The sequence below is a fragment of the Choloepus didactylus genome, chromosome 15 (genome assembly GCF_015220235.1).
Source record: "Choloepus didactylus isolate mChoDid1 chromosome 15, mChoDid1.pri, whole genome shotgun sequence".
Classification (NCBI taxonomy): domain Eukaryota; kingdom Metazoa; phylum Chordata; class Mammalia; order Pilosa; family Megalonychidae; genus Choloepus; species Choloepus didactylus.
Window position 1 is genome coordinate 67862822 of NC_051321.1, and position 24596 is coordinate 67887417.

The following is a 24596-nucleotide window of genomic DNA, read 5'->3' on the forward strand; positions in this document are numbered from 1 at the left end:
CTTCTGGGGGGAGCTTTCCAGAAGTGTGATTCTGGGTCAGAGGATGTGCCCTGCTGTGTGGTTCTTGATGCATGTCACCAGAGTGCTTTGTGGATTCGGAGCAAGAGTCACCCCAGTTGTCATTCTCAGAATTCTCAGCAGATGTGCATAGACCTGGGAGGTGGTAAAAACTATTTTCCCAAACTTCTCCAGGTCCCAAGAATTATGAGGAAAGTGATGTGATTCGGAGACAAAAGGAGCACCCAGTACTCACTTCCAGAGTCCTTAACTTAGAAGCCCTCAGGCCCTAAGGGACCCACTCCACCAAGCAGGCCACTCCTTGCTCATAATTAGCACCATCCATCTGCACTCAGATCTGGAATGAGCGGAAGCCCTTTAAAGCAATTTGCTCTTTTAATATCACCCCTGTGATCTCATTTAATTTTCTCAACCAAACTGTTCACTGAGGATGGGAAAGGCTCCTGCATTCCACCAGCCTGGGCTGAATTCTCACCCTTGCCAAAGAGGGGGTCTGACTTCCAGAAGCTCTGCTGAGATTTGTTTCACCTCCGGCAGCTCAATCTCAAGCAAGACAGCTGTCCCCGTCCAGCTACAAAAGGGAAAAGGATGGTGTAAAAAAACCTGGTTTTAAACGTAGGCAAGCAGGTCTCCCTTCCCTGCTCCAAGCCGCACAATGGGAAGGCAAGCGATTATTTACAGAGTCACGCTCTGTGGCAGGCCCCGCACTGGGAGTTTTGTGTGTGTGTCTCAGGTAATCCTCCCATAAGTCCTGTGGGGTTGGTATGATTACCCCATTTTACAGATGAGGAAACTGAGGCTCTGAGTCCCAGGGTCCCTTCCTTGAGGATTGCCAGGTGACACCACATAGGGAGCTGGGACATTCCATCACACCCAGAGGTGATGGGGTGAGTGGACATGTGCCTGCCCCACCCTACACCCACACCACCCCCAGCCCTGGCCCGGGCTCCTTCAGGAAGCTGAGCCAGCAACCCCTCACTGAGCTCCCAGGCCATCAGCAGTCTGGCTGGGAGGGAGAGCCCTGGTGATTTATGGCCACCCTGTCCCTCAGCACCCCACCCGGGCCCTGTGTACTTACTGACTAATGGAAGCACGGCACGGAGGGAAATAATTCTGCCAGGAGCTGGCTCCAGTGACAGGGGCAACCACCGTTGCCTCAGGGCGAGGATGGGTTAGAGAGGAGAGGGAACACCGAGGCACAGAACTCTGAGAGAACAGCTGGAGCCGTGGAAGGGGGCACCGCCTGGCAGCCCAGGGCCCCGGCAGGGAGCCAGGAGGTGATCCAGCAGCACAGCGTCCCAGATGCCCGCCAGCACGCCAGCCTGTGTATGTGGCTTGTGGGTTTTGCTATTCATAGAACATTGGAGCGTCTCACCTAACCCCTCAATGACAGATGGGGAAGCAGGGGCCCAGAGAGGGTCAGGGACTTGTCCAAGGTCACACAGCATGTCACTACTGAGCTGAGACGAGAGCCCAGGTTACCTGCCTCCTTAGGACACCAGAAGAAACTCCAGCCAGTGGGGCATGTTAGTGGGCCAGAGAGAAAGACCATGAGGAGGGCAGAAAGAGAGTGGGAGGCGAAGCAGGGAGTGTGGAGTCTGGGGAAGGGCGTGCGAACAGAGGAAGCCTGCTAAAGAGGAGAACTGGGACAGACTCGATCACTTGACCCAGGGTAGGGGCCAGCAGCCAGTGTAGACCAGCTTGGCAGGGGGCAGGGTCACAGGGGCCACTGGAAACCCTCAGCCCAGTGGGCTTCCTCTGTTGATTGCCCTTGCCAGGCACCGAGGGGTGGGTAGGAGGGGAGTCAACATCCCCTCCAGATCTCGCCTTGTTTCTCTCCAGCATGGCCAGCCTCCCGATGGGAAGAAAGGGGCATTGGGACAGCCGCTCACCTCTCCTGAGCCTCTGTCCCCTCAGCTGTTAAGTGGGGGGCCACTATGCCCCCTTTGAAGGGTGAGTAGGAGATACCAAAGAGGTAGTGAGTATGGAAGCTGGGCGGAGAGGAGCCTGAGGGCAGCCCTTGCAGTTCAGGTGTCTGGGGGAGCCCTGGCACCTCTCTCCACCTCCGTCCCGCTCCAGGCCCACCCGGGCCAGTCACGTGGGTGGCCAGTGCCTCAGCGATGTGTCCCGTCTGGGAAATGGTCAGAACCACGGCCCACTCTCCAGGCTCCCGGCCCCCTCCCAGCCCTTGGCAGGAAGGCCCCGGGGCCAGAAGCATCCCTCCTCCTCACACCAGGTGCTGCGTGGAGGTGCCGTGTGGGTTTGGGAGGTGCTGTCCCTGGCTGGGGGCCCAGCCGCCATCTGGGGCCTGACAACAAGGAGGGACGAGAAAACAACCAGCGCTTGTTGCAGGGTAGAGACAATACTCTGTCCTGTGCCTGGGAACTGGGGCGGCTGTGGCCATGTGTGCAGGGAGCCCTGCCAGGTCGCCGGGCCTCGGTGGCACCCTCAAACGTCCAGAGTGCCTGTCCTGTCCGGGCCCATGCCAGAGCCTCGTCATGCACGTGGTCTCTTGGAGGGAGGCAACAATCTGATACCCATTTTACAGACAACGAGACAGAGGCTGGGACTTGAAGCAATGTACCCCAGGACAACCCTGCCTTAACTGGGAGCTGTTCTGAGGGCTTGCCTTGGGGCAGGCACTGGCCCAGGCTGGTGGAATCTGCACAGGGCCCCTGCTTGTCTCTGCCCGCCTGCTGCCAAGCACAGGAGGAGAGGAGGAGGGCTCGTAGATCAGGGGAACCCTGGGGTGAAGCTCCAGTGGTCACCACTTTTGAGGGTCCAGAAGCCACCCAGGCCCCTCCAAGCCGAGCCCTGTGGCCCCTCCAGGAAGCCTGGATTTTTCCAGCACTTGCATGAGGGGCTGGCTTCTTTGCCTTCTAACTTTCCTAAAACCCTCCACTCTTGAGGGTCCAAGAGTATCAGGGCAAGTCATGGTTTTTAGAGTGCTTCCTTTAAGAGAAAGGAAAGCAGGTCCAGAGAAGGAAGGGCACATCTCCAAATCTCCAAGGTCCCATGGTTTGGGGCATGGCTAGCAACCCCTCTGGAGTTCCCTCAGAGAAAGGGCCGGAGGAGCCAGGGCAAAACCCCCACCCCCCAACCGCCACACACACACCCCTACACCCACACCCACCTGCCCCCAGGCTCGCCAAGCTCCGAGCCCTGTCCCCATCTCATCCCAACATTGCCTTTTCTCTCGGGGGTTGATTCCCATCTGGACAGAGGATCTGCCTGATGAGTAAAAATCCACACCTCCCCCCCAAAAAAAACAACAGAGCATCCAAAGCCCCTCTTCCTCCTCCCTGCCAAAACCTCAGTCACCTCGCTACCCAGGAGGCAGCTGGCAGATGACAAGGGAGAGACTGAGCCTCAGGATGGGTCACCCGTGTGGGGCCACCTAGCCAGGTGTCACCAGTGTCCCACAGGGTGAGCTGGGATGGAAATGCCCAGCCTCGCCTCATGGGCAGAGTATAGGTTAAGTATAGGCATTCATTGAAAAAAATAATGGTGACTAATCTGAGATTTGGACAGCCCTTTACAGTTTATAAAGCACTTTCACATCCTTAAGAATATTGAATATCCTGTTCACCCTATCAAAGATTAAAAAACTGGGGCTCAGCGCAGTGAGTGGCTTGCCCAGGGTCACACAGCCAGTTTGCGCGTGGGCAGGACTTGAACCTAAACCTAGTTCATTGTGGGTTCTGGGGCATCCCCGTCAGGCCTGTGCTGATGACTCACGTTCACGACAGTTGACCTTAGCAACAGGCCTGCATTCACATGGCTCTTCCCATTTCATAGAGGAGGAAACTGGGGCTCAGAGAAGACCTGTACTTGACTGGGGTCACCTAGGGAGGGAGAGTAGAGCACAGGGCCTCAGCCATGGCCAGGTCCAGCCCAGGTCAATCCTGAAGTTGGGGGTGACAGCCCTGGGCAGCTCAAAGTCTGTCCATCTTGGATGTGGGAAACACTGTCTGCTGGGGACGATGCCTGGAAGAGCAGGATTTAGGGGCCTCTAGGAGACAAACCCCCCAGCTGCCAGGCAGGATCTTTGCTGGTGTCCCCTCTGGTGGGGGAGTCGGGGCCCACACAGGGTCAGGGATGGAGGTGCTGGTGCCCACTCCCTTCCACCACCCAGCACTGGGCTGTGGCCACAGCTCCTCCTGCCCAAGGCTGGCTTCTTTGCTTTTGCCAGCCATCTCCAACTCCCTGTTTCCATGCCTAAGATCCAAACCTCAGTTTAGGAAACCACACCTGAGAGATCCAGTGTTCCCGGGGGCCCCAATAAGGGAGAAGCAAGCAGGGGTGCCCAGGGAGGAGGTGGCATGGGCAGGGGTGAGAGGGACAGGCTGAGCCCAGGACTGTAGAGGCCTCTGATGGCACCAGGCATGGCCCACAGTCCCGCTGGCTGGCTGCCCTGCTTCCTAATTAAAGTGTCCTTTTGAAAATGCCCTCTGGCCCGGGCCCGGCTATGCTGGATGAGGCGGGCCCCTCCCAAAACTCCAGCAGCTTCATGCATTCCCTGGATGGCCCCAGGCTTAGGACTTTTGCTCATCAAAGTCTGGAATGACCTAAGTGAGGCTGGGGGAATCAGATGAAGTTGGGGACCTCAGGAATATGCCCCCTGCCATCTTTACTAGACCTGCTTCTCACCCTTCTATGTCTCTTTCCCCTTTCCCCACACCCCTTGCGAAAGGCAGCAGGCTGTCCTTGTTAAAGTACCTTGAGAGCTGGGATCAAAGGCACTATTGAAGAGGCTTGTTAGAGCCAGGGGGTGCCAGGGCAGGAGATGGGGAGGAGGTAACGAGAAGACTGAGTCACCATGAGCCAATTGTGGTGAGTGGGCAGTGAGTGGCTGGAGCCAGGTTTTGGGGCTGGGAGGAAAGCACAGCCAAGAGGCCTGGGAAGGGGAGGGCAGGCAGGCAGGCTGCTCAGAGGCTTGTGGGAGAGGGTACCTGCTGCTGCCCTCACAGCCCCTTAAGAGAGCCACCCCTGGTTGGGGCAAAGACCAGCTGGCTGGCCCCATACTGCAAGGCTTGGGGATGTCCTTGGATCTCCAGGGTCTTCCCCACAAAGGAAGGCCAGAGCTGTTGGGGCAGGGCTGAGGGGACAGTGGGAGTGGCATGTTGGCAGTGCAGCGGGAGTTGGTCATTGAGGTGTCCAAGAGCCACTCAGTTACTGAAGCAAGTCACCCCAATGCCCTGGGCCTTGTTTTCCCCTTGGATTAAGTGAGGGTGAGGAGAGATGAATCAGATCAGGGATGGCGCAATCCTCTTCTTCATCACTTGATTGGTAGTGGCTGAGTTCGGTCATGCCATGATCAGTTAGTAATGTCTGCCACAGCCACAGGATGGATCAGGTTGTTTCGTTTTTGCTCATGGACTAGGCTTTCTCTATACCGCTTGCACACTCTACCAACAAGGCCAAGGATAGGATAGAAAAGTCCTCCACATCCTGGCTTTGCCTCTGTGGATCTTAAGATGTCGGTTGAGACCTGAGCCACAATTCCTTCATCCTTAAAAGGGAGACCTCTCAGGCCTGAACTTGCAAGCCACATAATTCTCTGCCCTGCAGAGTGCCCAGTGCAGTGAGAGGCAAGAGTTGTAGCATACCTGCCCTCCAGAACGTTCCCCCTGTGTGGGCCCTGGCTTGAGTCCTGGACCTGCATCTTATCGGCTGTGGGATAAGGGCAAGTTCTTTAAGCTCTGAACCTCAGTTAGTGAATAGGGCTAATGGTGCCCATCTTATGGGTTTGTGGTGTCCATTAAATACAACTGCATGCAAAGCACAGAGGGCACAGCCCTGGGCTGGTGGCTCTGATGGAAAGGATTAGAAGAGAAACCTCAGTTGGCTTCCCTGGCCATTTCCAACCTCGGCTTTGGATGGGACTTTTGATGGTGGTGGGGGAGGGTGGGAGGCCAGTATAAAGCAACACAGACCCAGACTGTCAGCTCTCAATTTTCCCTGGAGACCACAGCCCAAGCCTGAGCAGGCTATTCCCTCCCTCTAACCAGCCCCATAAAAAGGGAGAGGAGTGGAGGGAATCCGGCTGCAGACTTTGTAATTTGGCCTAGAGGCGGCTCCTGTTCATTTTAACCAGGCTGTAATTACGGCTGGCACTGGACACCCCCTCATTACCGGAGGCTGGAAGGAGGACTCTAATTATAGCATGCCCGGGTCCCGGCTGGCGCAGGGGGAGGCCGCAGCGGAGGCCTGTGGAGGCAGGGAGGGACCCCATGCCGGCTTGAGGGCAGGGGCAGAGCTGGGAGCAGCAAGGCCAGCACCCACCATCCAGGGTAGAACTGCTCTGGGCCTTAGGCACCCTTCTCTAGACTCCTCCTTTCTCCTGTGTCCAGAGCCACCCATGGGTGGCATGGATCGAACAAAGGGCTCTTCCTCAGGGAGGGAGGACCCGGAGAAGCCCAGGAGGCTCATTCATTCATGCAAGAAGCATTTATAGAGTATCTACCATGTGCCCAGATGGCACTGGATACAGTAGGGAGCTAACATACACTGTGCTACATGGGATGGTGGTCATCAGAAAGCACCAGCAAGGCCATAGTACTGGTTAAAACATCCAGATACTTCCCCATGGGATGGAAAATAGCCACTGTCCCAACCCCTGGGTGCACCCTAGCTGCTTCCATCGCTGTCTTGGGAACCATCCCCTCCAAACCTCACTGGCACAGCAGGGGCCCCACAAACCCCAAATCCCCATTAGTTTGTTGGGTGCACACACAGGTGGTTACATATTGTGACTGTCACTTGTATATGTCCTCTTAAGACCCCAGGGACTTGTGGGAGCAGAGACATTCAACAAGGAAGTGCACAAATGAATATAGAACATAAAAAGGTGACGAGGGCAGTGAGGAAAAGAAATGCAAGAAAACAAACCAGGGCTCTGGTTTAGTTGGGAGAGGTGCATCAGGCAGGGCTCCTTGAGGAGGTGACATTTAAATTGAGACCTGAAGAAACAGCAGGATTTGGCCAGGAGAGAGGCAGTGAGAGGGTGGTGTTCCAGGTGTGAGAACATGAGGCTTGCAGACTAGGCATTTCACCCCCACCCCAGGTGAAAGCGGTAGACAGCAGTGGGCTGTGAGTCCGGAGACCTGCACTCCAGGCCCAGCTTTGCCTACGGAGTGCTGTGTGACTTTAGACCAGGCACACCCTCTCTGGGCCTTAGCTTTCCCATCTGTTCACAGGGAGGCCCCTTCAGGCCTCAAGCCCTTCCTCTCTGCCCTGACCCTGAGGATTTGGGGACCCTCAGGCAGCAAGTCCTATTCAAATGCCACTTTTCAGGACACCCTGTATGGAGCAAAAGGACACTGTAGCCAGGGCAGGAGGTGGGGGCTAAAGAACTCAGGCTGAGAGCTCCAGGCTGTCCCGTCCCCTTCGCTGAGTTATTAAGAGCCACCTGGAAGCAGACACAAAGGGAATTGTCTGGAGCTCGAGTCAGCCCCCAGCCCCCAGCCGAGAACAATCGGGGAGGAAAACCAAGGCCATTTGTCCAGCGCACAGTGCGGCAGAGGCGGCGGCTGGGAAAATGCAGAGTATTTCTCAGCTAAAATTAGCCACGCACTAAACCTCTACTTCAAGAGCAACCCGAGGCCTCTATTGTTTTGAGCTGGGGCATCCCAGGGGACTTGGTGGCAGGAGATCTCAGAAGCAAGTGACCATCCCTCTCCCAGGAGCTGGGCCAGGCCAGCTACACTGAGCCAGCCCTGGAGCCTCTCGAGCGCCTAGTCGGGAAGAGGAGGCCCGGGGACAGATGAGAGGACAGGGAGGGAGGGAGTCTGGCTGCCCAAGGTCACCGAGTGCCTGTGGCTAACACAACCTCCGGTTCCCCCATCTGAGATGCTCTCCCCTTCACCTAAGACGTTTATTGCCTCCTGGGCTCAGCCTGGGAAACGAGAAGGGATTGCAGGAAACGGAAGTAAGAAAAAAACTCTCCATCCTTTCCCGAGGAAGCAGCAGAAGGGGGCATCGTTCTTTGCCAGTGGTGGACAGTTCCTGCTCCTGGGGTGACAGACTGGCTGAGAATCCTTCCTCTTGCCACTTACTGCGACTTTGGATAAGTTACTTATCCTTCCCAGCGACTTTAGCCTAATGACAGAGTGGCTGTCGATAGCAATCTCACAGGGTTGTTGCAAAGGTTAAACGAGAGATGACAGACCACACGGATATTAATCATGGTTATAATACTCAAAATAACTGCATCTTTTAGTCCTCAAGCCCTTTGGATACGCTAGGCACTGCGCTGAGCTCTGCGTGTGCAGTTAGCTATTTGACCCTTACTCTCAATACTGTTACCCCCATTTTGCAGGTGAGGAAACAGAGGCCCAGAGAGGATAAGTGATTTGCCAGCCCGGGAGCAAGAACACAGCTGATGGGCATCGTTACAGTTATTACCATCTGCCGGGTCCTGATTCACGTTGTGGGAGCTAAAGCCCCCAGCTCCCTGCTGCCATATCATTCCTTTAGTTCCCTATAGGGCCGGTGACTGAACCATAGCAGGTACTAAGGGCAAGGAGGCTGGCATATGCTAAGCGCCATTACATGCTCTAAGTGTTTTATATTTCTAGCAGGAAGCCAGAGAGCAGTGGACATGCAGCCAATCTGGGAACTTGTTAGAAATGCACATTCTCAGGCCCCACCCCAGACCTCCTGAGGTTTGTGGGCGTGGGGTTGGCAACGTGGGGGGAGCAGGGCACTGGGTTTGAAGGAGTCCTCACATTGAGAGCAGGGCATGCTACCATTTGCAAATTGCATACCCGGCTGCAAATGCTGACAACCCTGCTCTGTGACGTGAGGCAAGTTAGTTCGCCTCCCTGTGCCTCAGCTTCCCAACTGCAAACTGGGGATAACAATAAGAGTATCGTCCTGAAAGGGTCGTTGGGGGGATTAAATTAGATAATGTATGCCAAGTACTTAGTACGGTGCTTGGGGAGCTGGTTAGTGCTTGTAAGTGGTAGCTGTTTTTGGTTAACTATATTACCTGCTGGGAATGAAGACCATACTGAAAGAATCTTTTTAGCCAGGGAAGCCTGTGAACCCCTGGAGTGGAGACCTCCTGCCCACCTCCAGAGCAACCTGGCAGAACCGAGGGCTGGTTAGGAAAAGTAACCCCACTCCCACCGCAGGCCAAGGGGCTCAGAATGGCCGGGATGGACGTCTGCTCCCACCTGGCCTGTCCCTTTCCCACAGAGGCTCCCTGGCTTCCAGGAGCCTACGATGCCAACCAGGGAGACTTCCAGCAAGGCAGAGACATGAAATAAGTGAGGCTGTCTTCTCCTCCCCTTTCTCAGGGAAAGGGCAAAGGCGACTCCAGGGAAACCAGCTCTGAGGCGTCTACCCAGGGACATCCACCGCAGGCGACCATCCTGATCTGGCTCCCGCCCGTGGCCTTGCAGTTTCCAGGAGCCGTCTCCGCTCCCCTCCTCTCTACCTGCATGTTTTTGACAGCTCCTTGGTGGCCTCTGGAGAGCCGTGCACTCCTCTTCCTTGTCTTCGTCCCTAAGGAAAGGCTCCTGGGGCCAGGCCAGGCAGCGAGCCACAGCTGACAGGCCCCACCTCCTCTGCCCAGTGCTGTCTGGGAATGGCAGTGGGTAGACTGGGCTGAGCAGGGCCTGCACAACATCTCAGAATCCCAGGCTCCTGGTGAGGTCCCCCACTGATTGTCCCCAGATCCCCCAAGCTGTCCACATGCTTTAATGTCATGTCACATTTTCATACTCCCTGGCCCAATTGTCTTTGGGAGGTGGCATAGCAGATGCTTCAGCTGCGCCCATCTTACACCTAAACAAACTGAGGCCCCAGGAGGTGAGGCAGCTAACTCAGAGTCACCCAGGGAGCTGGTGGCCAGCCCAGGAGTGTTCTGGGGTTTTCCTTCCACTAAGCCACTCTTCCACCCTTTCATTTCTCCCCTCCCAGACTTCCTTGTCTCCCCTTGAGAAATCCCTAGTAGGAAACATATCTCCTGGGCCAGGCGCCATATCCATGCCATTTCATGAGATCTCTACAGCTGTGATGGGGAAACAGGCTCAGGGGCTGGGACAGCTCCCCTGCAGTGGCACAGCAGCAGAGCTGGGGTTTGAACCCAGATCCTACTGACTCTAAAAGGTGCATTCTCTTTGGGTAACCTCATGCAGATTGTCAGGCTCTTTCACCCCCTCTGCCCTCCTGTGAGGTCCAGCTGCTCCTCTCTGGAGGAGACGCCTCTCGTGGTGTACATCTGCCTGGCCCTCCCGCCCTCCTGCCCTTGCACCCTTCCTCTAGCTCCTAGCACTGAAGACGAGGGAGCAGGCCGAGTCCTGAGCCAAGGAGACCCAATGATTACATCAGCAGGTACAAACAAGCAGGCGGGAGCATGACGGGCGTCCCAGGGGGCTGATGGTGGCACTCCATCCAGCCCCACGCGAGTCTGTTTCATTCCCTCCTTCCAGCTTGCATCAGCCTTTTGCAGTTCCGTGTCATCAGGAGTGGGCCGGGGCAGTGGCTGGGAGGCTGGGGCAGATGCAGCTGCTGGCGTAGGGCTCCGGGGCAGAGGGGTGTTGGGCCAGGAAGGCACACCAGTGTTTCTTACTGTGGAAAGCAATACTAAAAATTAGCAAGTGCACAGGGCTGCCCAGCCAGCAAAATATTTTTCACGTTTATGATCTTGATGTTCCCAAAAAACCTGGGGCGGGGGGTGCAAAGCCAGTAACAGTGGAAAGATTGAAGCCCAGAGGGAAGCTTACTCAAGGTCACCTTGTGTTTCAGCCCAAGAAATACATGGGACTCTAGGAGCCTGGAGAATGAGAGCTCCATACAGCAGTCAAGGTAGGAGTAGTAGTCAAAGCCTGCTTCCTGGAGGAGGTGAGCTGGCTCCTGGATTGAAGAAGACAGAGCTGAAGACAAAGCCATACATTTATTTCTGCACTGATGGTGGGTGGGTCACCAGGCAGAGTTTATCAGGGGCCATTTCATGCCTCTAGGCTGGAGGCAGATTGAGTACTAGTCTGGGGGTCAGAATGTCTGGATTCTTAACCTTGAAGCTTTGCTGTGAACTTCCCATTGGGGTGACTGAGGCCTGTTTGTTGCTGTCCAGGCCCTACCACAGGCAGAGTCAAGAGGAGGCACTCAGGAAATATTGGGTGAGTGAATGAATGAATGAATGAATGAGTGGGGATGAGTCTCTGCCCACCACCCTGCCTCCCCCACGGTGCATCAGATAGCCATACAGGCACCTACCCTTGGCCAGTGCCACCTGTCTCCCCTCATTTCCACCAGCTGAGAACTCAGCTGCTCACTCAAGTCCAGGCCAGGGTCCTCCCCACCCTGGGACCTGAGGGAGGCCAGGGTGAGAAAGAACACTGGGCTGAGTTCCAGGAGGCCCACATTCCAGTCCCAGCTTTGCCTCCAACCTGCTCTGTGACCTGAGGCAAGTTACTCCCCACCTCTGGTCCCCAGGGTGTTCCTAGGAGCCTGTGTCTACAAGGCCTGTCTTTCCTGGAGCCCAGAGAAACTTAACCCCAGTCTCAGCCTAGTGGATGAAGGTCACAGATGGCTGCTTTCCTCCCTCACCCCTGGGGACCGAGCAGGACCCTAAGTGCATTCCAGTTCAGAAAAGTCCAGTTCAGGAGAGCCCACTATGTAGCTCCAGTGGCCCTTTCCACTCACCCACCACTGCCAAGCACTCTCAGGGTCTCTCTCTCTCCCTTTCCCTGTGACTCCATCTCTCTGTCTCTCCATCTTCTCTCCTCTGTGCTCCTCTCTTCCCATGCCCCATCCCATAGATTGCAAAGTCCAGAGTTGGGGTACCCTTATCTCTCTCCCTGTAGAGGCTCACCTGAGGCCAACATGATGTCAACACAGCAGGGGCCCAGGCTGCCCTTGACAAGTCATTGCCCCACTGTGGCCTCTGGGTCCCCACCTGGAAGCAAAGGGGCTGGATTCAAGGTCTCAGGGCCCCTGTAGTCTGCCTGGCTGTGTCCTGGCCCGAACTGCCTGCTGGCGACTGCCAGCGACCCACAGCCAGGCTCAGGCAGGGTCTCGCCCAGGTGTGGGGACAATGCTGGCAGCAGTGGGCAGGGATCAGAGCAGCTTTTCCACGTTGCAATGTGTTTGGCAGTGGTTCTCCCCTTTGGTCCTCTGCAAGGAAGGGTCGTTCAGTCCTCGAGCATGACATGGAGGATGGCAAGAGAAAATAGTGCCTGGGGGCCCTTTAAGAACAGAACTTACTAGGGCAGCATGAGGACACCTCGACTGGGAGGCGAGCAAGGATGGGCCAGGCAGCCCTTGTGCCAGAGGCTGTACCTGTGGGCGTTTGGACTTTTCCAAGAGAAAGGAGAGGACATTGGGTGTTTTTCTGCTCCATGCCCAAATGTGCAGAGCCAACCTGCTGTTGTTGCCCAGGCCGCCTCCTGGCACCGCTGGCCGTCCTGCAGCAACTCCGGTGACCTGAAACGTGGTGACAGGAGCAGTGGCCCAGCCAGCCTGCACCAGCCTGGCGGGTGTGACTGTGTTGAGAGAGACATGCCTGGTGCGTTTTGCTTGTCATTTGTCAGTTAACAGTCTTGAAAGGAAAATCTAGGCTACAAAACTGAATATGGCGAGACCCTATTTGAGTAACAAAATACATGTGCATCTAAAAAAAGTCAGAGAGGATCAACATTCAGTGTTCATTTTGGTAAACTGGGGTGAGAGTTGGATAATTTTTTTTTCTTTTCTAAATCTCTCAACCGTTGTCTAAATTGTTTGCAATGCAAGGGTATTACCTTTGTAATTAGAAATGGCCAGGAAAAAGTGTTTTCATTGGAAGGAAAAGGAGAATTTTTTAAAATGAAGTCAACCCCACCCCTCTCCCGGGGAATTTAGTGCCCCTTTTCTCTTTCTGGCCCTGCTGCCCGGTACTGTGTGATCTGAAGCCAGACCGCATCCTCTCTGGTCTCCTCCTGGAGGGCAGTGATTAGAAATTCTCTGAGGCACCATCAGCTGGTGACAGCCTACAGAAAGAGGTTTCCAAAGGGATCCAGTGTTCCTCTATCCTCCCCCCAGGTGTCCCCCTCCCTACCCCACCTACTACCCCAGGTGTTTCCAGAGGGTCTGCGGGGGGCACAGTTGGAGAAAGCCCTGCATCCCCAGTGGGCCCAGCTACACAAGCAAACAAGGTTCCCAGGCCCTCGAGGAGCTTACCTTCCAGCCAGCTGGCCTGTCCAGAGACAGAGAGCAAACAATCAAACAAGTACCTGGACAAGGGAATTCCAGAGAGAGCTGAGTGCTGTCAAGAAAAAAACCAAGACCGTGTGGAGATGGAGAGCACGGGGAGTGTGCAGGATGGCAAACTTGCTTCAGGTGAACAGGGGGAGCCTCACTGGGGAGGTGGCATCTGACTGAAATCTCAGTGACGAGGAGGAGTCAGCCTTGAGAATGTCTGGGGGAAGGGGAGGCGGGAGGGTAGAACATTCCAGAAGCAGGGAACAGCAAAAGCCCTGAGGTGGAAATGAGCAAGGCATATTTCAAAGACAGAAAAAAAAGCCTGGGTATCTTGGAGCACAGCCAATGAGATAAGGGGTGAGCCGGTGAGTATCTGAAGTTTGAGGATTCGGTGGGAGTTAAGACTTTATTCCAGATGCAAAGGAAAGCCATCGGAGGACATGGAAAGAGAGTGACTTGTATTTTAAAAGACGGCCCTGGCTGCTCTGAAGAGTGAATTTGAGGGGCAAGAGGGGAAGTAGGAGCCAGTGAGGTGAGGTTCAGGCAGGGGACATGGGGCTTGGAGCAGGGAGCTAGAGGCTGAGGGGATGGGTGGTCGTGTGGTTTGAGGGATGTCCTGAAGGCCCAAGTGTAGCAGCAAGAGGACCCCCAGAAGGAAGCGACCAACTGGGTGTTTGGTGGAATCTAAAATTGCAACTCAAATTCCCCCCATCCCAACCTTGAGTGGGGGATGGAACCCAAAAAAAGAGCAGGCCCCCATGGAGCCGAGCCAAGGTCAGGGGAAACTGCCATTGGCTTAGAGGTGACAACAGCGCTGGCCAGAGCAGCCCCAAGAAAGGAGTCGCTGCCCCAGCCTCCTTGGGGCTCCCAGGGTGTCCAGGGAGACTGTTGTGGACTGTGACCTTGGGTAGGGGTGTGTGGGCTTGTTGGTGTGAGTGTGTGGGTCTGTGTGACATCTTGGGGGCTGCACCGGGCTGGCACCAGACCCCTCCCGGGCTAGGAAGGGCAATGTCATCTCTGGTTGGCTGGGCATCCCCAAACAAGCCTGAGACTTGGGAGGGTCAGGCCCACAGAGGACAGAAGGCCAAGTGCTGGGGTTGGGAAGCTGAGATGCTCCCTACCCCCAGCAAGGGAGTGCACTCCCAAGAGGCTCCATTTGCTCATCTGCAAACAGCTGCCCCCTGTGGATCCCCAAGTCACCGTGGGCCAAAGCACACCTTGTGGTCTAATGAAAAGAGCTCTGGGACTCAGGCTGCATTCCAGGGGTCTGTGCCTGCCCAGGGGCTTCACCCCCAGCCTCCCATCAACTCTTCTGCTTGCCCCCAGGGTCCTTCCAGAAAAGAGATTTCTCTGGGTCAGCCCCATGTCCCAGCAAGCTCCTGCCTCCACTCACCATCTTGCTGAGGCTACTTTCTGTGGCCAGTGCAGGAAGTGATGTCGTGGGCATGGGCAGGTCTGCAGAGGGTATGGGAAAAGGGCTGTGCGAGGGGCCTCCTTTGTTAGGAATAGCTTGGCGTCCCCCAAGCCCGCCAGCCCCCATTTGTCATCAGTAACGGCCATTGTAACGCCTCTGAGGGGGGCCCCGGCCTGAACCTCACAGCCGCCAGGAGCCAGGGCCAGACAGAGGAAGGGCTTTGTGTCCAGGGAGGGGTCCTTCCATGTGGGGTGTGTGTGTTTTAAAAACATAATAATAAGTGGGCTCCTCTCCCTCCCCATTCTGCCCACTTCCCACTGAGCACATCAGCTGAGTAGTGAATGGAAGAGATTTTCCATGCAGTGGGAGGTCACGTCTGTCGAGAATTAGCCAGTGTCCAGGGGCTAGAGAAAAACTGTGATTGCTGATGATAAATGTGCCCAGCATGGGGCGCTTCTCTCTCCGTCACCTCCCACCTGCCGCCCTTCCTACCCTTCCAGTCCCACCCCTCACCGCCTCATGCCAGCCAGCCCTGGAGATACACAGCCATGCTCAGCTACAGGTGGCTGGGGTCCCCCTTGGGCTGAGCCTGGGGTCCCAGGCCTGGGCTTGTTGCCCACCTGGAGACAAAAGCCAGCAGTGAGGGTGTCGGGACCTTCCCTCCGAAGCAAATGCAGCCTCCCACTTGGGCCCCCAGCAGGGCTGAGCAGGGGTGGACCTGGCTGAGTTGTGTGGCAGTGAGTTCCCGTCCCAAGCAAGGGAAGTCGAGCTCCAAGCCTTGACCCGTGCCTGGCCATGCTGTCCTGGGCCCCATCTCCCTCTCACCTTAGCCCTGAATCAAAAACTGGGCTCTGGTCCAGCTTGGCTGTGAATTCGCTGTGTGACCTTGTGTTTGTGGCTTCCCCTCTCTGGGCTGGTAGAATGCAGGGTTCCAGGAGCTCCAGGCCGCCTCTGAGCATTGGCCTTCTGTGCTTCTGGCCCAAGCCACTGACAGGCTGAGGAACATTCCAGTGTGGGCTTCAGGGCTCCCTTCATCATCCCAGCCAGGGAACATCCCAGTCCAGCTTGCACTCTTTACTTTATATTGTTTGTGAGCAAACTGGAACTTGCCCACAAGGAAGCCAGGATGGTGGTGAAGGGATGCCCACTGTGCCTTGTGGAGGGTATTTGAAAGAAAAGACTGAGGACGTCTGTTAGAACAAGTTAGAATTATAGTCATGGCTGGAACCCCAGCAAATTTCAGCTGAAGGTAAGGAAGAATTTTCTGTTAGGTCTGTCCAAAGGAGAACCTGTCTGAGAAAGCAGTGGTGAGTTCCCCATCCCTGGAAGTATGTAAGTCAAGGTTGGGTGAGGAGTTGAGGAATGTTGGATACACTGGCCCTTGAAAGTAACCTCCAACCCTGCAAAGCTGTGTCCACCTGAGATAACAGCCTAGCTGACAAGAGATGGCATGCAGGCAGGCAAAGGTACATTAGAAGTGAGGGTTTTAGCGAGCCCACCCTTAGGTTCTGAATAAGACAGTGTCCTTGTTCATACCCTCATCTTGGAATATCTGGACTATGCTTGTATAAAGCCTTAAAGGCAGGTTGCATTTTTGCAACTATAGGTCCAAATGAATTCTGTTAGAAAAAAAACACTTTATATGGAAAATTTTCCTGCCAGCAGGAAGATCCTCTCAGGGGAGTTTTTCTTGATTATTATGCTGTCCTTGGGCAAGATGGAGCCTGGGCGGGGAGAGCTGTATTGAAGCCAGGGAGACAGCAAGCGACTGAGTGGAAAGCAACAGAGAGCTGACTCCAAAGCTTTGTCTCTTCCCACTGTTGAGGTGACCCCGGCCGATTCCCTCAATGCTCTGTGTCTTCATCTGTAAAATGGGAAAATACTCCCCAGCTTGGGAGTTGTGAGGAGTAAACAAGGTGAAATATCTGAAACGCCCAGCCCACAGTGGACATAAATGCCAATTCTCACTTCAGCAGGGAGTTCAGAAGGCAGATTCAGGGATCAGACTCCCCAGATTTGCTCCCCAGCTCTGCTGCTTACTGGCTTCACAGAATGTGTAAGTTACTTAACCACCCTCATCTCAGTTTCCTTATCTGTAGTATGGGGATGATAATAGTACTTAACTCATGGAGCTGTGGTTCCCAAACTGTGTGCTGAGGTACTGCAAAGAGTGCTGCAGGATATTTTCAATTTTCAAGGGATGCATGGCCATTCTGGACAGCTCGCAGATATCACATGGACTGCTAGCTCAGGGTGGCTCACGATTTCAACATCACATCATGCTCCTTTCCTTCAGATGACATCATATCTCTGCAAAGCTGGTTTTTGGCATTTCCAAGTACCAAGAAACAAACAATGTTGGGGCAGGAAATGAGGGTGGTGGTGCCGAATCAGATTCCAAGGTTTAAGAAGCTGTGTAGTGCCCGACAGGTGCACACATCCCATTAGTAAGTAATTGTGGTTACTTGGGTGTGAAACAAAAATACTAGTTTTTCTTTCAATTCATGTTTATTATTATACAAATAATGAGCTGTTTGGACCTAACTACTTAATAAACAGAACAATTAGGTATTTATCTGAGCTGTGGGATGCCATAAAAAAATTACACAGACACAAAGGACCACCAGAATTTGAGAACCTCTAGTAGGGCTATTGAGGGGTTGAATGAGTTAATGTGAAACGCTCTCTGAACAGGGCCTGGCTGAGTAAGCAGCCAGGAACCCTTGGCTCTGCTTTTTTTCTCTTTCCAAGCTGGTGCCAGCAGGGCCTGGCTTATTTGACCCAACATCTGACGAGTCTCTTTCAGGCAGGGGGAGGCTCGGCCTCCTGCTAGCTGTGTGGCCTTGGGCAAGTTGCTAAGCCTCTCTGAGGCTCAGTTTCCTCATCTATGTAAGGAGAAGAGGGGGAATGTCCAGCTGGCTAGGGTAGAAGGCTTCACTCAGCTAACACACAGGCCTTAGCACACACCCTCTCCCCACCTGCCATTTATGGAATTTGATTTCAGTGAGCACCTACTGAGTGCTGGCCACCAGAGCCCACCTGGGACTCTTCCAGGGAGGAGTCTTGGGTCTGTCTTCGGTTCCTCTTCCTCATCTCCTGGCAGCACCTGCCTCCAGGAAATCTGGGTGTGGGGACGTTGGCATGGGGGCAACAGCTCCATCTAGAGCCACCCGGGCTGCCACAACTAGAGGCACAAAATTGTACGCTCAAGGCCGTGTTCCTGCTAAAGCCAGTCAAGGATCGTGGTGCCGGGGCTGAGGGGAGGGGCGGGCTGCCCGACGCAGGGCCCTCTGCAGTGAAGGACCTCTGATGTCGACTCCTGCTTTATAAATGAGTCTCATTAGTGTTATAAACCGAAGTCATAAATACAGCCCATGGTGCCGCAGAGAGCTGAGCAGCCCTCTTCTGGGCTGGGGCGTGGGGTGGATGGAAGGTGGGGCAAGCATGAATCAGGTGCCGTGGGCTCCTGTGCACTTTGGTAACTGCTGCCCCGGAGGGAGGCCCTTCACCCCCATTTCACAGATGTGCCTGAGGCCAGCAGGTGGCTGATCCCCACCCAGGGGTGTTACAGTCTAAAGCCCGAGCCCTGCCTCACCCCTGTGGGTGGAGACTGAAGAGGATGTTGGTAGGGGGTGGGCAGCAAGGTGCTTGGTGGGCCCTTCACTGCCCAGCAGCCCTCCTGGCTCCACCCTGTACTCCCCAGAGCTGCCAGGTTTGGCAGGGAGACCTCCAGGTGGGCACGGTGACCAGCTCTGAGACCAGTGGAAGACTGAAGCTCAGCTCCCTGGGCTGGGACCAGGTCATCATGTGGCATCCCTCCACCAGCTCCCCAGGCTTCAGACCCCAGGGGGTGGCTGATTTGGCTGCTGCAAACATATTTCCCTGCCTGGCAGAGGGACGGAGCTGCAGGGGAGCCTTGGCCTGGCCCCGAGAATCCTCGGTGCTGTTCTTGGAGTGACTGCTCAGTAACTGTCCAGATGATCTTCAGGTTCCTCGGCTTTGAAAAGAGGACAGTTCCAGCCCTGCCAACCCTCTGATGAGGGAGGCCCCATAAGCTGTAGAATCCCAGCCAGCAGCAGGGTGCAATTGTGAGCCTCAGGTGTGGGGAAACTGAGTGTTAGGAACTTATTCAGGTGACAGTGTGAAGTCCTGGGCACCATCCTCAGCTCTGTAGTCTGCTTTGGGCTTCAAACTTTGGCTCTGTCTCTTGCTAGCTGTGTGACCTTGAGCAGGTTACCTAACCTCTCTGGACCTCAGTTTCCCCATCTACAAAATGGGGACAGTAACATAACATACCTTACAGAGCTGTTGCAAAAATTAGAGAAGTTAACTGTGCAAAGTAGCAAAAACATAGTGCCTCATGCGGGCAGTCAGCATTAGCTGCGGTTTTGATGCAGCAACGTGTACCCACTATTTGCCAGGCCCCGTCCTGTGCACTCATGAGTGTTTGTCTCATGTAATCCTCAGAACAGCCCAGGAAGGGAGAACAAGCAGTCACCTCCCTGCCTACTTCAGAGTTCCCAGGTGAAGGATCGAGGCTCGAAGTTAAGGGGTTCCCATGCAGGATGGAGCTGGATTCACACCCCACGTTGCTGCCCCAGGTTACACACGCACACATGCACGTGCACACACATGCACACACACCATGCCAGGACTCAGAGCCCAGAGCCGGTGATAATCCTCACATTTTCTCAGTTGCCACCGAGGCCACCCAGGTCCTAACTGGGGCTGCTGGTCAGCAAAGAGAAAACATGGAGTACAGTTTGGGCAGGTCAGATACCTTTCATTCATCCTGGAAAACTGGGGGCTCTCTAGAGCCAAGAGTGCCTCACTGTGGCTCCTGGGGTCCCGGAGACCACCCAGCCCCACCACCCCAGCCCCACTCAAGGCCTCAGGCACCGGTTGGCACCCCCACCCCCACCGCTTAATTCGTTGTTTCCTCTGGAGCGGTGAGCAGAGGACACCCCCACACACACTTGTCCCTGCCACCCACCCAATAGTTTGGCTTTAGAAAGTCACTTTTCCTAAGTGGATTGTAAACGCCTGGCCTGGCTGGTTCCCCTCCCTTTTAGCCCTGCGCTGGTGGCCCAGCTCCCTTCCTGTTTGTCTCACCGCCTGAAGCAATGTTCTTTCCAGGGAGGCAGGCGGGCCCTGGTTTCCACTCTGCCCCTTTGCACGGGGGCAGTGGGTGGGGAAAGACTGCCACGGGGCACAGCAGTGGATTTGGCTGAGGGGGAAAGAGGCCAAGGGGTGGGTCAGAGCCACAGAGGAGGGAGGCTCTGGGTGGAGGCTGCTCTTTCCCTGGCCCTCCGTGGAGGCCTTGGGCTTCCTGGAGGAGGAGGCCTGCAGACGGGCTGAGCACCAGGGAACCCAGGCCTGGTGCAGCTGCCCCCACCCCACCCACCCCGTGTCCCTGGGTGCCCTGGCTCTTCTCCCCACTTCCAACAGTCTGGCTGCCTGGGCTGCAAAGGGCAGCGGTAGTTTCAGGGCTGAGCTGGCCTGGTTTGCACTCCAGTCTCAGCCCTGTTTCCAGCCCTCCACATCTTGTGGCATCACCATGGGAAGCTAGAACGAGGCAGGGCCAGTGCTGTGGACACTGGGGAGGGCCAGAGGGTGCCCTTGCCCTGACAGGTGGGCTCACCTTTCTGGGCCAGCCTGATTTCTCCATCTGTGAAGAAGGAGAATCACACAGCATCACAGAGCTAGGCCTGGCTCCAAAGCCCTCTCCCAGCCTTTTAAAAGCAGGGTGGGCAACGAAACAACAAAGTTTCAGTGGCTAAGAGATTCCAAATGGAGTCAAGAGGTCACTCTGGTGCACATTCTTCCGCACTGCATAGATAATCCTTTTAGGTTTTAATGCATCAGAATAGCTAGAAGTAAATACCTGAAACTATCAAACTGCAACCCAGTAGTCTGGACTCTTGAAGATGATTGTCTAATAATGTAGCTTATAAAGGGTGACAGTGTGATTGTGAAAACCTTGTGGATCACACTCCCTTTATTCAGTGTATGGATGGATGAGTAGAAAAATTGGGACAAAAACTAAATGAAAAATAGTGTGGGGGGCATGATTTGGGTGTTCTTTTTTACTTTTATTTTTTATTCTTGTTACTTTTCCTGGTATAAGGAAGATATTCGAAAAATATATTGGTGTGATGAATGCACAGCTATATGATGGTACTATGATCAGTTGATTGTACACCGTGGATGACTGTAGGGTATGTGAATATATCTCAATAAAACTGAATTTTTTTAAAAAAGCAGGGTGGGATGGGGAAACTGAGGCTGTGAGAGTGCCAGTCCTCTCCCAGGCCACAGGAAGGGCTTCAGGAGGGTCTCTGGCTGCCCCTTGCGTCCGAGGCCTCTCCGCCCCCCACCCGGCCCCTCACCCGGCCCCTCGCCCCTGCCGCAGGCCCTGACCCAGGCGGCGAGGTGCTCCCGGACCCCTTCCCGTCGGCGCCGGCCGAGCCGCTGCCCCACTTCCCCCAGGAGCCGCAGGACGCCTACATCGTGAAGAACAAGCCGGTGGAGCTGCGCTGCCGCGCCGCGCCTGCCACGCAGATCTACTTCAAGTGCAACGGCGAGTGGGTCAGCCAGAGCGACCACGTCACGCACGAGGGCCTGGACGCGGCCACCGGTGAGCCCCGCTGCTCCTGGGCCCCGGGGTGGGCGCCGCCGCGGGCTCCGGGGGGCTTCACGCAGCCACGGCGCCCGGCCTCGGGGTCCCCTCCGGGACCGGGTTTCCCACCTGCTGCTCGCCTGCCCCACCCTACTTCAGGTGCTCACCGGCCCCTGCGTTCAATAGCACGACCCCGCTGAACGGCCGTGTCCCTTCCCGTTTCCTGTCAATCCTGCCACGTCAGGAGCCAGTGCCATGGGGGGCTGTGGTTCCGGAACCTCCCAGACCCCGCTCCTGCCGTCTCACAGCGGGGAGCCGGCGCAGCTCACAGCCCTGGCGCCCGAGGGCAGCTGTCCAGAGCTCAATACCATCGTTATTTTTACAGTTCCCTTTTGTTTGTGGAAAGTGATATGGGAAGTGAATGGAATGAATATTTCCATTCACTATAGTGATACATTTCTTTTATAAAAATAAATTGTTTCAGGCTAAAAAAAAATGGTAAATAATATGAAGTACCTACTCAAAACAGTGGTGCTGGGATGTAGCCCAAATCCTGAGGGAGAAAAAGAGAGAGGCTGGAATTTGGGAAACCGGGATCCCCTCCCTCCTGAGGTGGGTGTGGAGCCCTGGGTGCCCCCGGGAGTGGGGGAGACAGAGCCCTGGGGCCCCTCATATCTCCAGCCTAACTGGGGGACTTAGTGTCTCCAGACCCCAGTTTATAGTGCAGGAGCCCCAGGGGCCAAAGGCCTTTGCCAGAGCTTAGGGCAGGGAGGTGGGGCCAGCTGCTCCTTGTCACCTGAAGAGGGTAGCAACAGCTGACCCCAGGCTAAGGGGGACGCCCACCCCAAGGGGGGCTCCCAGACCCGGAAGACTTCCTCGTTTTCTGTTTGTTTTATTTAACCATCTCTTTGCTTCTTGCTCTTTCTTAATCCTTTTCTTTTCCCTTCTTTTCAGCTTCTCTTCTTTCCTTCTCTCTTTCCTGCCTCTCCTTTCTAATCCCTGTCTGCTCTGTCTGTCTCACTCTCATTCTCTCATTCCCTCCCTCGCCATGTCTCTCCCCGGACACTCTCCTGCTCTCCCTTGCACCCTTTTCCTTTTCCTTCCTCCACTTTTTCCCTCTGTCTGTTTTGCTGTGAGCAGTGCACAGATTGCAGAACCACCCAGGCTTGAAAACAAATCCCAGTTGCCCCCGCGCTGTGTGACAGTGGGGAAGTTGCTCAACCTCTCTGAGCTCTGTTTGTAAACCGGGGGTGTCATCAGAAGGTCCTGGTGAGGACGGACACATGGTGCCTTGCAGCACTTCCAGGTGGTCGGGGAACGCCCGTTTCCTCCTCCTCTTCATGGGTTTTTCTTGGCCTCGCTCTTTCTCTCACAACCTGTCCTTCCTTCTCTGTCCTCCCGAGCCCCTCTGGCCTGGACCAGAAGTCAGTGGCCGGGGGTCCGGGCAGAGTGGGAAGACACCGTGCTCTGCTGGGCTCCTCAGGGACACTGCCATCATTAGTAATAGTGACGGCATGACTTTTACTCCCCTGCCACCAGCACACAGGCTGCCAGCCCTAGAAATTGGGGCACTGTGTCCCCATCAGCTGCAAATAGTGGACAAGCCGGGTCCCACTGTGGCCTGGCGCCCTCTCCCCTGGCCCTCCCTGCGCTCTCTGAGGCCATGAAAGTAGAGCATGAGCAGCCGTGGGCCCGGGAGGGGGTGGGACGGGCCCCACCCACTGCTTCTGTGAGGTCCTGGGTGGGCAGCCCAGCCCTGGCATCCTGGCCCAGGGACCTTCTGCCACTCAGCTGCCGGGCGGGGCCACGGGCTTCCTCCTCCCCCTCTCTGCACCTCCCTGCCTGCCCAGTGGCCCTCGAGAGGGTGTCCAGCCTCTCTGGGGGCTGGTTTTCCCTCTCTCCCCCTGGTCAGGTGCTACTTAACCCTTCTTGGATGGATGACCCACCTGAAAGGAACCTACTTCCAGGCCCACAGCCTGATAAATAAGGCCTGTGAAGTGGCAGCTGCACACGTGGACCCGGCTCTCCAGGCAGCCGCTGCAAGTGGGCAGAGCCACCACCCCTAAAGCAGCTCCTTCCCTCCTAGTGCTCCCCCAGTGGCAAAACCCCCATTTAGCTCCCTTGGTCAGAATTGAGTTGTCCGCATTGTTTGGGCTCCCAGAGCAAGGATCCCCACCCCTCCCCACGTCCAGGAGAGTGAAGGTAATAATGTCGTTGGGTAAGGTCTGGAGAGACGGCCTGCATTAGCAGACAGAGCTCCCACCTGGGAGGACACCTGAGGGCTGATCTCGGCTCTGCTGGTAACCTGCTGTGGGACTTGGAGATCACCTATCCTCTCCTCACTTTCTCCAAATGTAAAAGGAAGGGGTCAAGTGAGACCCAAAAGCTCAGCCAGAGTGGATTTGTGTCCAGCCTGGGCTGCGTGCTGTGGCAGAGTAATCTGCATGGCTTATTTAGCGCTGACCCTGAGTCTTTTACTATGAAGCCCAGAGAGGCTAAGAAACTTAGTAAAGATCACACAGCTGGGGAGTGGTGATGGGGCCAGCCTTCCCATCCTGCCCTGCCCTACATTTAACCACCGGGCCACACAACCCTTGTGTATACAACCCATAGCCCTGCCCTCAAGGAATTTTGCCATGTGAAGCTGTGAGAGGATGCAATGGGCAAGGAGGAACCGCTTTAGGAATTCTGAGACAGGAAGCAGTTGGGGGGGGGGTTCTCCTAGGAAGAGGGGCCTCCCTGCAGCTCCAACCCCACAGGCTCCTGAGCGGTGGCTGGGGAAGGCTAATGTCACCTCTGCCACCTGATCCCTTATTTGAGCTCCTTTTCTGTGCCAGGCCTAGAGCCACAGCAGTGAGCATTTCGAAGCCCCACCTTCTCTCATTCTCCTGCAGGAGATGACAGTTAACATGTTAACACGTCATTAAATAATACAGTTCCAGATAATGGTCAGTGCTGGGTCAGGCACCAGTCACCGCAGCCCTAGTGCCCAGCTGTGCTCTGGGAGCCAATGGAGGTAGGGCAGAGCCTGGGGAGGAAGTGACTCAAAAAGTCCACCAGGCAAAGGGGACGAGACTGATTCCAGGCAGGGGGATGGCTGGTGCAGTGGCCCTGTGGCTGGAGGAGCCTGGGGAGGGCAGGCGCAGGCAGGATGCTGCTGGAGGGAGCTGGATCACGCGGGCCCTGGAGGTTTGTGCATAACCAAGGGGTGATGTACACTGTGTGCTTTTTGGAAAGCGCAGGGTGCTTGCATTGGGGTTAGACAGATTGGAGGGCTCAGAGTGCTTGCGTCAGAAAGCCTTCGCATTGCCCCAGGCCGGCAGTAATGGCAGCTCGGTCAGGGTGGAGTCAGTG

General features: G+C 55.5%; 1 protein-coding gene across 2 annotated transcripts in view; it reads left to right on the forward strand.

Moving 5' to 3' along the window:
• The window catches only part of UNC5B (unc-5 netrin receptor B), an 80402-nt gene that overhangs the window by 39922 nt on the left and 15884 nt on the right, over window positions 1-24596 (forward strand). For both annotated transcript variants that reach the window (XM_037804682.1, XM_037804683.1), the window contains exon 2: window positions 21036-21260. In XM_037804682.1, coding sequence (XP_037660610.1) covers window positions 21036-21260 — 225 coding nt within the window. The remainder of the gene's footprint in view (window positions 1-21035; window positions 21261-24596) is intronic.